This window comes from Lactuca sativa, chromosome 2, assembly GCF_002870075.4.
Source record: "Lactuca sativa cultivar Salinas chromosome 2, Lsat_Salinas_v11, whole genome shotgun sequence".
NCBI lineage: Eukaryota > Viridiplantae > Streptophyta > Magnoliopsida > Asterales > Asteraceae > Lactuca > Lactuca sativa.
The window spans coordinates 195,507,371-195,519,469 of record NC_056624.2 but is presented as its reverse complement, the minus strand read 5'-3'; the positions used below and the strand labels follow the sequence as shown (position 1 = coordinate 195,519,469).

The window sequence follows — 12,099 nt, the reverse complement described above, 5'->3', positions numbered from 1 at the left end:
AAGAAAACCGTGTTTCTTCAATCAAAACATGTCGTGTCTAACCCTAGATAGGGATTTATTTCCACAATTATTCCTCAAGATTCCAGGTGTTACAACTCTCCCCAACTTAAATTAGATTTCTTCATCGAAATCATTCCTTACTGTCTCCTATTACGAATGACAATGCTGACTGAACTCCCTGAATCCCAAAAATGACTAGGGAAGTCACTCCGCTTTGATGACCGCCCACCCTTAATGATGCCGAATAAAAAAATAGAAGATACCCAAATGTTATACCTAAAATTTGAAAACCCTAAACAATGTCAAACTCCATGACAGATAGCACCAAACAAAACTGCCCCCACAAGGACTCACCTTCAAAACCCGAATGTAACAACCTGTCCAGCCTGGCTGAATTTATAAATACTCAAGAACATATATCCTGACGACCTACCAAATGCTTGATAAAAGACAACCATCACTACCTAGCTCAAAACCAGGAATTCAATACCTTCTCTGAAAGGAACCCAAACACATAAATCACGAATTTTATACTAATCCAAAATCAATAAGATGAACCAAAATCCTTTAATTAACCTGTGACTCCCCAACACGCCACTTCAACCACTGCTCCTACAAGCAAAGATGAGAATTATAGGAATCCTACAATTACCTCCAATACTTAACAATTCCAATGTACCACCATCAAGCAAAGCACCCGATACATTAATGAAGAACTTTGATTTGAGACTTCATAAACGGCTCCTAACCTTGATAATCAACCCCTCATAACAGCTTGCGAGCAAACGAGATTATAATGCAAACATTCCCATAGGCTTTCTGATACACGGTCGATACTCTCAACCACCTTTAATTGTTCCCTTTATCCAAACTAGCAGATTGTGTCTCCCGACTTCCATTAATGCATCAATACAAAAGTACCATACTCAGATGAAATCACCAATAATGATCACTGGGCCCACAACCTATATCTGGAATACCCTTACAAGGTCCTCATGATAGGTCTGGATTGCCATCGAGCCCTCAACATGAGTCTGAAATGCCTTACCTAGCCCTCAACCCATCACTGGAATGCTCCCGCTATCACACTGATCTTGTCGACATTACATATTTCGCCTGGCACTCGCAACCCACATCACGGGCCAACAAGCTCTCAACCTCTTTTTAATGCCCCGCAGGGACCTAAACAACGTCTCTCTCAATGCTAATTGAGCATAACAATCCCATAACTAAACCACACCCGATTCCTTCACAAAACAAGTTGCTACCATTGCAAACTCATCGAAATCATGGTCACACCCGATCAGAGAATAGGATAACCGGTTTCACCCTTGATCTAATTTTAAGGCTATCTCCACCAAGCGTATAACTCGATCCAAGCCCCAATGCTATCTTATCCAGCTCACATACACATAATGAATTACCATAATGCATATCCCGAGGAACCCATAACCTCATCCAAAAAGGGCAGAAATAACAAGGTTCTATCGAACAACGAACCTCAATCTTAACAAAATACATCCTCATGGTCAATCAAAAAAAGATTCCATACTTGATTGAGACTGAACAGGTTCCACCAACATGCAACCGACTTAAGAAGGTTTCCGAGACGACTCTGATCGACACCCAACACAAGACTGCTATGAACCAAAATCCCACACCGCCATTAAGGGTAAGCATACCCAAAGACCAAAAGAACCTAAAACATACTAAATCTGATGATAAGATGACGCATCCAGAGAAATTCAACTGCCACTCTCAAAACCTTCAAAGACCCTTTGTTGAAATACAAACGCTGCGACCAATAATCGTGAACGCATGACATTAAATTGAATGAACCAAAACCCTTGCGGGGCCGAACGTACCAAATTTTGAAACTGATTCTTTATCGATCCTTGCCCGAAACTAGACTATAATTAGAAATCCTTACACCCAGCTGACACTTTTTCCCCTCTACCACCGATACTCGACCTGAGTAATCCCAACGGTCCTTATCTATTCCCAGTGAGCGACAACCCATGAGTCTCCTCCACACATGCATATGATCATTACCTATTATATACCCCTTCCTTGACCAAACCCTGAACTGAGATTCTACGTACTCGCACCGTGGGTCCCTAAAAATTATTCCTCAATACCACGAACCTGAACAGATCGACGATCCTCCAAGTAGAACACCCAGTTCTCCCCCACTTAGGGTTCGAACTACCACCCACTGGTGGTGAAACTAACCAATAACTCACCCTGCTCAACCAGGTACAACCATCCCTAGATCCCAAGAATGGATAATACACACAGGATGATCTTCCAGATAAGGATCACACAAATCCAAAGAGAATCCTGAATTTCAACTGAAGATCTACAAAATTTCCCAACCATGACCACTTATCACTAAGGATCCCTTACAAGATCATAAACAAATACCAACTCTGATCCCAAAACATACACTCATCACTTGCACTTCCAACCGCCAGGCTGGTGCCCGTCCGACTATAAACCAAGAACACAGACCCTTAATCACATCACAAAGCATCCGTAATACATCAACCCATCTACACACTATCATGCTGAAATCCTGTCTCCAAACATTTCCACCAATAGACCCCAAGTTTGGCTTACATCCTAACCTTGAAGGTCACAAGCCTACTCACTCCTTCCGTGAACTCGGAAACTGAAAGGGTAAAATCCTCACCATAGATAGTGACATTCCAACCATCAATCAACCACCCGACTTTGGATGCAATCCATAAGCCGCTCATATCAATTGTTTCCTCCTTGAGTCCAGCGACTTGAATGCGCGACCTTGAGAAAAACCCTTGAGACCTCAAAAGCAATAAGCTCCTTTAGGTCTGCACCAATCAATCCAAACCAATTTCGGCACTACGGCTGAACCATTCCAGACCCATCCCCAAGCTTGAGCAACCATAACCAAAGATCAACAAATATGCAGCTACTGCTACAGATCATGGTATCCAACCATGCTATCTTCTCCTGACCGGTCCTTAGAATCCCTGAAACTTTCCTCGATTTAAGTATGGATCATGTGCTTTTAGTAGTATGGGCCCAATACTATCTTCCACACCTATCCAAACTTTCCTCACGGATCATCTTGGGTCCTCTAAGGCATACCCATGATAATACTCCCAATACCCACTCAACAACAAAACAACTACACTAAAATACTTCCTAGGCTCTCCAAGGATGTCCCCGCCTCCCCTGCCATCAGCTGCGGAAGAACTCCTCATAGTGTCAGTTAGCTACTTCATTAACACAATCACATGTGATAGAGCTTAGATTATCCTTCAATTAAAAGACTCATCCCTACAACAGTTGGACTCAGACGTGAGTTGTGCAATAGGGTCAAACCTATCATTCTGAGATTATTCAATCTTGATTACATGTGACTTAACGTATTTACTTAACGACTAACTCATATAACTTAAGAGTCCCACAAATCAAAAAGCAAGAAACATTCGAGCAGTGTAGTAGAATGGCACTAGAACATAATAAAATCAAACGAATTCTCATACGAAATTCCTGATCTCCAAATCCTAGCACCTTGGATACACCTTCGACTTGCCCTCACTCTCACAAAAGCGGCAAATTATTCCTCATGTTGACCCGCTGCACACTGCACCCACTCATGAAACTTCCACCAAGCCTGTAGCCACTCGTGCATGTTAATCGTGCATAATGTTGGATCCTATAGAGTGTCGAATATCTGATCCTACCCTAAGCCCTTCATAAAACAAGAACAGGAAATAAGGCCAAACCAAACATTTTCAGTCTATAGAATCTTAGTTATGTATAACTATGATGCATACACTAAGAAACTACAGTAATGATGTCAATTTCATATAAGGAAGAACCCTAGGCTATAAGGCATCATATAATCAAGCAATTGTATCATGCAATTTCTGATGATCCCTAGCGTATCACTAGCATGCTATTCTAAGATATCACAATATCAAAATAACAGGGTGGTAATTTGGGGTCTACTTACTGGCTCTGGTTAATCGTACACATCACATCCTCCTTGTTTATTTTGAAAACCATTTGAAAATTGTTTTTAAAATCTTTTTCCTTAGTTTGAGACTGGATTCACACGAGTATTGCTCTAATTCACTCAAACCAAGGATCTGATACCAACTTGTAACATCTCAAAAATTCAACAAATTTAAAACTTTTCAAAACAACACTTTTGTCTAATAGAAGTGTTACAAAACCATTATTTTAAAGCCTTATCTAAAATCAGAGTCTCACAAGATCTAATTATTTGTAAAACCACGTATGTGTACAGTCACGCCTTCGCCTTTCCATGTTCCACTGAAGTACCTGAAACCATAAACCAAAAATTGTAAGCACGAAGCTTAGCGAGTTCCCTCAAAATACCACCACACGAACAAATATTATATACCAACAAGTAACACCATATTATGGGTCCAATCAACCATCGGGTTGAAATACCCCAGGCCCCTCAACAATCGGGTTGGAATGCCAACATACAATGAGTCCAATCAACCATCGGGTTGGAATACCCCATGCCCTTAACCATCAGGTTGGAATGCCAACATACTATGGGTCCAATCATACTCGAGATGGAATACCCTCGACCCTCAACCATCGGGTTGGAATGCCAACATAATATCATTCCAATCATCCTCAGGATTGAATACCCTCGGCCCTTAACCATCGGGTTGGAATGCCAACATACTATGGATCCGATCAACCATCGAGTTGGAATACCCTCAGCCCTCAACCATCAGGTTGGAATGCCTCGGTCTGTTAGCTTACGCACAAAGCAGTGAAACCTCAGCCACCGACCAAACATGCGCACATATAACAGATAATCATATAACAGTCTACAACCAGTCAAACAGATCTATAGATCACTAAGCATAGCATCATCCTATGTACCAGGATACCTATCTAACAGATCACTACAGCACACCATCATACGATAAACCAGGATAACAATCCAAAGGGCCAGCCTTGGTGCCTTCAACCCGTAAGTATAGTGAGGAAGACTCACCTCGTACTGCGGAATCTCATGGAAAGAATCAGTGGCTGCTGGCTTACAAGAATCCATGCGCTATCATTCACAAGATAAACATCCATCAATAATCGGATCCGACCCATACTAGGTGTCCAAACTAGGGTAAAAGACCTTTTTAGCCTCTTCATAACTTGGCCCCAAAGCCAAGGCCCATATTAACAATCCCAAAGGCCCAAACATGACCCAAAACATCCCAAGGTCAACCCTGATCAAACTTCTGGTCAAATTCAAAGTTAACAGCCCATGTTGACAAAACACGTCGTGTTCTTCAATCATCCAGATAATCGGGAAAACCTTAGCCAACACATCGTGTTGGCTTGCAAACACGTGTTTTCCCGAGATTCAACAACTTAATATGATAAGCTGTTTTCTCTGATACCAAGAGCTCCACAGCTCAGATCTAGCCTCTCATGTGTTCCAGAAGGATAAAGTTTCCAACTTTATCCATTATGACTACCCAAAAAGGTTTAAGACTCAATCCATAAGCTTAATAGTGCAAGTGCTTGATCAATAAGCACTTAATCCATAAAGACATAGCCCCAAAACATATATTTGACTTTATTGAGCTGGAAAACCATGTAAGGTTGCCAACTTTACATTCATGCATGTCTAAATGAAGCTCTTAAGCATAAAAGGACTTAATAATTCACTTAATGCATGTGTAACACCAAAACTCTCATAAAACTTGCAGCTTTATGCTCAAGGAAGCCAAAACAAACTCAGATCAGAAAGAACAAGCCCTTAAACAACCTAACTCATCCATTAACCTAAAAAGGGACCAATAGCACAAAAAACTAACTATGAAGAGATCTAAACATATACAAGACAAGATGCAAACTTGATACCTCAGAAAGCTTCCCCACATGATGATGATTCTGGATCCAAAGCCTTTTCCCCAAGCAAAGCAACTTCAAGATCTCCTCTTGCTTCACAAAGACCAAAAATGAGCACCAAGAACTTCTTACTAGCTCAAGAGCACCACCAAGAGACTTAAAGATCGATTTTAGGGTTTTAGTGACAATGGAAGTTTGTAAAGAGGTCATCTATAAGGACTTAAGGCCTTTATATAGGGTACAACACCCTAAAATTAGGGTTTTCTCCACCAGCCGCCAACACACTGTGTTGCTCCATAAACACGTTGATTTGACCTTAAAGAAAGTCGCGTTTCTTCAATCTAGACACATTGTGTTGGTTGCTCCAACACGTCGTGTCTAACCCTACAAAGGGGATTATTTCCATAATTCTTCCTCAAGATTCCATGTGTTAGAATAGGTATGATGGATGTATGTGTATTTGTGTGTAATAAGAATGTATGTATATAGGATGTCTTAATTTTTTATGACTAAATTAGGCAAGCCTCAAAACTATGATGCTATATATAAAAAAAAAGTAGGATGCTATAAATCTTAATGTCATTTAATGCTACAATTAAAAAAATAAAAAGCAGAATGCTATAATTCATTTCGTCATGTAAAGTATAATGTATAATTGAAACTTTATTTGGATTCCTAGTTTATGTGTATTTGTAATAGAAATTGCATCTATATATCTTATAATTTTGCAGGAAATGGTGTCGATATGGCTCTTGTTTTTGTACATCGTGGCTACTATTATGAGTGGTAGACATGGGGGTGATGGAGCTGAGGACCCACCTTTCCCAAGCAGTAGAGGTGCTGGTCAGCATGAGCAAGATGGTAAGTCTTATTATGAATTGTTATTTACTATTTTTTATCCAGTTATTACAAAATACCATTTCTAATAATTTTTAATTATATTTGTAGTTATGCCACACAAGAGAGTCTGAGGAAAAGCGAAAAACCTTAAGCTTGAAAGAGCGCTCTTATAGAAAAAAGGGCAAACCGGTTAACATGAAGTATGATAGGAATATGGCATATGATCTCGTACGAGAGCTGAAGGACATGTTTACACGCGAAGTTGGGAAAATAATGTGGCGTATGATCCCTTTTGATAAAATGGAATTTGAAAAAAGTTTCCCCCGCAATAAAGGATACAGTAAAATAGCATTTAGGGGAAAATTACTTATATAAGAATATTTTATATGGTTAATTATGATTGATTTTTACTTGGATAACCTTTTTTTTTGGTTTTATAGAGAAAGTTTGATTTGGATGGGATGCCCCGGGATCCAGACGCTGCTATGTTGTTAGAGAGTTTTGAAGCGGCTTTGTTAAAAGGTTATCAAGAGCGTAAATCTGAGGCAAAAGAATATGTTTTGCAAGTCGGAGGGTATGACGATATCCCGAGAGCATTAGCCAACCCCCACATGATATGGATGTTGATAATTAAAGAAAAGTAGTTGCGTATTTTCAAACGGTTGAACACATAGTTGCTTCAGAAAGGAGCAAAAAAGTATGTGAAATGCAAACGATTGTGAACCGTTGGTGGTCGAGCTCGTATAACAGTAGTTGCTATAAGAAGGTAACGTACGATATTTATAATTATTTTTTAAATATAACCTAATTTTTAATGTTAAACATAACCTAGGGAGAGTGGAAACGTTTCGCAAGGCTCATGTCAATAGAAATGGTGTATTTGTTAGTGTCGAGGCAGAACAACAATACATAAGTACTTAACTATAATTTTATCATATAATTAAGTGTTTATTTATACTTAATTGTTAATCACTTTTGGAAAACACAAAATCGATTAGTGGAAGAGCTCTTAGAACACACACAAGGGCCACAAAGTGAAAGAGAGTTAAAACCCGCTCAAGAAAGAGCTACTTTCGAGAGAGTATTAGGTGAACGACATGGTCATATCCGAGGAATCGACCGAAAACCTTCTGCTATCTCGCCGATTTCAGAGCCATGTACTTTGGCATCAATAAATGCATGTTGATTTGGTAATTATGTTTGTAATTATGCTTATGTTTTAAGCGCAAAAAATAGCAATATACTTTGGTTTTTGTCTATAGTTTAAAAATAACAATGTACTTTGGCATCAATAAATACATGTTGATTTGGTAAATGTGTTTGTAATTTTGTTTATGTTTTAAATGCAATAAATAGCAATGCGCTTTGGTTTTTTGTCCCTAGTTTAAAAATACTAAGTACTTTGGTACTTTTTTGGTTTATGTTTGATAATTTAACTTATAAGTTTATATATGTTGTTATTGATTATGTAGTTGGAAAATCTTCGGGCAATGCTCAATGACCTGACATGTAGAGATGAGCTTTATGCGTTTTTTCAATCGGGGAAAGATCAATGAGGAAACGACGGGAACGGAGGTGATAGTTCGTTGGATAATTAGTAATTGTTTTGTTGGTTAGACTTGTTGTGACACTTTGGTACTAGCTTGTTGTAATTATAAAACTTTGGTTGTTTATTTTGGTACGAAATTAATTTTATATAATGTAGTTACACTATTTCGTACCTAATCCAATATTATGTAATTTTTTTTTCTGCATTTAATGTCCTTATGTATCATTTTTTTTGCACAAAAATCATTGATTAAAAAATTTTTAAAAAAATATGAAAAATGTTATTACTGGCTACACTATTAGCGGCGACGAGAGCATTAGCGGCTACATGAGGTATTACCGGCGACAATTGTTTTTATCGGCGAAATTTTGATCATTAGCGACAGAACAATAGCGACGACTTTTTACCGGGGACTTTTCCACTCTTTAGCGGCGACTTTTTGTTGCCATTAATTTCCTTTGTTCTTATAGTAATAGCTGAAAAACTAGCTGTAAAATAAAAATCTATCTAATAAAAATGACGTTTGATAAACTAACTAAAAAGCTAGCAAATATATAAAATTACATAAAAGGACATTTAAGAGAATGTGTTTTTATAATTAATTAAGAAGTATATTTGGAAAATAAAAAAAAAACTTCTAAAAAGCCAGTCCAAGTAGTCTTTTAAAAAACTAGCTTATAAGCTACTTTTCGGTTTGACGACAACGTAAAAAAAACTCAAAAAATAAACTAGCTTATCAGCTAGTTTTGCCGCGCCAAACACAACCTTAGTGATACTCGATAATAACATAAGTCATGATGGACGCTACATAAGGCAGATAATGTAATAGAACATGAAAAAGTTTATTAAACTATTGGTTAAAATTAGAAAATAAGCGAATTAAAAGCAAATTGAGAGATATTTAGGTTATTTTGTGACATTAACGCAAGTTTTTAATTATTAGGGTTTGAACATATATTGATAATGGAGTATGCATTTAAAACTAGTAGCCACAAACACAGAAGAGAAGGGACTTAGAGCTTGAAAGGGAATTTACAAATCTTGATTTAATGTCTCATGAAATGATAAAAAGATAAAACCTAAACAAGGAACGAATTGAAAAAGAAAAGTTTTAACCCAAAAAAAAGTGAACATGCAAGTAAATCAAAGAGGGGTCCTTCAAAAGTGATTCTGACAATCTCTAAGAACAGTTGCTAGTGGCAACTTTTGATTAATTATCACAATGAGATGATTCATTGTCTTGCTCAATCTCAGAAGCAGCTTCTTCTTCTTCTAATTCAAAGCAACAATCATCAATCCCATAAGCTGCATGCCCATTCCCAAATGCTTTTATATGATCTTTTAAAGATCTCTTGTGTTTGAAATCTGATCCGCAGCTACAATACCAAAGTTTCCCACAGTTTTTCTCATGGGTTCGCCAATCTCCTCTGACAGCAAAGGCCTTGCCGCATTTTCTACACATAAACGGCTTGATCCCATGCTTCCTTTTGTAGTGCGTCTGAAGGGTTCTGAAATCTTTAAGTGGCTTGGCCCTTGGGTGATCAATGTTGTTTCGACACCCAGGTGCACAGCAGTAGCATGGTAGCCTTAGCATCGCTGTTGGCTGTGTTCCCCTTAGCGATTCTGGTCCTCTCCTGTATTGAGATCCATGGCCCCACATATGCATCTACAGTACATAAATCATTGATAAGATATCATATATTGGAGATATTATATTATGTATATATAGCACAAATGTCAGATTAGTAGTCGAACAATTGATTTATTGACTGAATTATATCCAAGTATGCTACACTTCATTTACATGCAATCCAAAGCACGTATACCATTAATTTAGCTAGAGTTATTTCGAAATGCATTTGCTAATGATATAGTAAAGAGCAAAATGAATCCCCACTGAAACAGTTCGAGATTTATAGTATTGCTGATGCCACTAAAACCTAGGTTGAAAATGCTTTCGGAGAGTAAAAATCTTGTCGATACAACTATAAGTGGCTAGTACTAGTAGTACACGAATTTTGTTACTACACTGGTTAAAACTTGTTTAATTCATCGAATAAATTAGGTGCATTAACGTACAGAAGTTAAATTTTATGGGTGCACTCTAAATTTCATCTGGATCTGTTAGGTTTTCAAAATCAATAACTACTTTATTTGTGGTTAAAAGCAATACATATCTCCTGCTACTGCAATAAATGGAAGGAAAAGACCACAAGAAAAGCTGTACGAGGACTCAAAGGCTGTCGACATGTATAATTTGCTCTCTTTAATAAACAAAGAAAGCAAAATACTATTAGTAGTTTTTGATGTACATGTGTATAACATAGAATATCCAAACCACACTCAGCAGATTATATATGTGGGGTTTTTTGGTGGGAATTTACATGTAGATTAAATCTGCGTGGTCAGAGATATGCAGATAGATGAAAAGAAGGCTTCTTTTTCTTTTTAGCTGTTCGTCAAATATGATCAAGAAGATCATATATGTATCTTAGGTGGAGCAGGGAGATGATGAATAGAACAAGAGAAAGGTTTCAGTTTTGACACAACTGCCGATGAATAGAGAAAAGGAGAAAAAGAAGAATGCAAACTTCAAGGAACAAAAAGCATAATCCTTGTCTTGTTCAATCACAGAAAAAGAAGAAATTATTTTACCAGCACTATCTCTGACCAGTATTGATCAGTTGGACCAAAGTGTTGATTTGTTCAAAATCCCCAAAAACCCACAAATCATGCAGATGAAAGAAAAAAGTCATGGGACTGAGAATTAATTAAAGGATAAATTAATGCTATATAAAATCAAAACTGAAAGTGAAGAAAAAGAGGTAACTAACCCTAACCCTAAAAAACAAATATTATAGACATATATACTTTCTTTCATTATACAAAAAGTGAAATACGAAAAAAGGAGAGTTGAAAATTAGCAAGAAAAGAAGTGTACAAGGAAAGACGAATATGGGTTTTGGCTTTTTCTTTTTCTTTTTGTAACAAAAGAGATTCAAAGGAAGGGGGGGGAACAAAGGTTGTATTATAGAGAGCTTTTAAGGTAATACCTGCATGTTATTGTATCTGTTGAAGGTTTTGAAGCAAAGAGGGCAAGAGAACTGAGTTGGTCCAATCAGAATCTGAGCTGGAGTTGGGATCCAATACTGACCCTTGTTGAGTGCGCTTGTAAGATACCCGTTGCTGTGTGTACCTTCTTCCTCCTCCACTTCTTTATGATCAGCTTCAGTAGTATTGTTGTTTGAATTGGTGGAAAGCCTTGTGATGAGATCAGCTTCAGAAAAGCTAGGGCTTGGGAGACCAAGATGTAGAGCCACAGTTACAGTCTCATGATCATCATCCTCAGTAGTAGTTTTGTCCTTGTGATGATCTACGTCCATGGCTATGGTTGTGGTGGTTGTACTACAGGAATCATTAGTTGTACTGCTAAGATATTCTTGATTTTGGTTGGGTGATCTTCTTGATGGGCTAAGGCTGAGGAGAGGAAGAGCTTCCCTGAGCGGAGGAGAAGGCGGTGACGGTTGATAGTAGTGAGTGAAACTGGAATAGGAAAGCGGGGGAGGAGCTGCGGGAGCAGGAGACAAGTAGTAATAGTTAGGGTTAAGATTAAACCAAGATCCATTGTAGTAAGTGGAGTAAGGGTGATCGCTGCTCATGTTGCAAAAGGTAGGAAGCAAAGATCAGATGAACAGCTAAGCTAGGATTATATACGTAGATAGAGAGTGAGAGAGAGAGAGAGAGATAGCCAAAAAGTTGAAAAGGTGAAGACTGAACAAAAACACCAAAGCTAAAAGATGTGAGTACTCTGCGTTGATACC

General features: G+C 38.0%; 1 protein-coding gene across 1 annotated transcript; it reads right to left on the bottom strand.

Moving 5' to 3' along the window:
• Nucleotides 1–9,298: 9,298 nt before the first annotated feature.
• LOC111899841 (zinc finger protein WIP2) lies at nt 9,299–12,074 on the bottom strand. The gene is made up of 2 exons (XM_023895715.3): nt 11,332–12,074; nt 9,299–9,944 (listed from the first exon to the last, which is right to left on the bottom strand). Exons 1-2 carry the CDS (start codon nt 11,935–11,937, stop codon nt 9,489–9,491), a joined length of 1,062 nt encoding a protein of 353 aa, XP_023751483.1. The 5' UTR covers nt 11,938–12,074; the 3' UTR covers nt 9,299–9,488.
• Nucleotides 12,075–12,099: the final 25 nt, after the last annotated feature.

Coding starts and splice junctions, on each gene's coding strand:
- LOC111899841 (XM_023895715.3), bottom strand. CDS start 11,937: ATGAGCAGCGATCACCCTTACTCCACTTACTACAATGGATCTTGGTTT. Junction 9,945..11,331: donor ACAGATACAATAACATGCAG/GTATTACCTTAA, acceptor TATGTACTGTAG/ATGCATATGTGGGGCCATGG.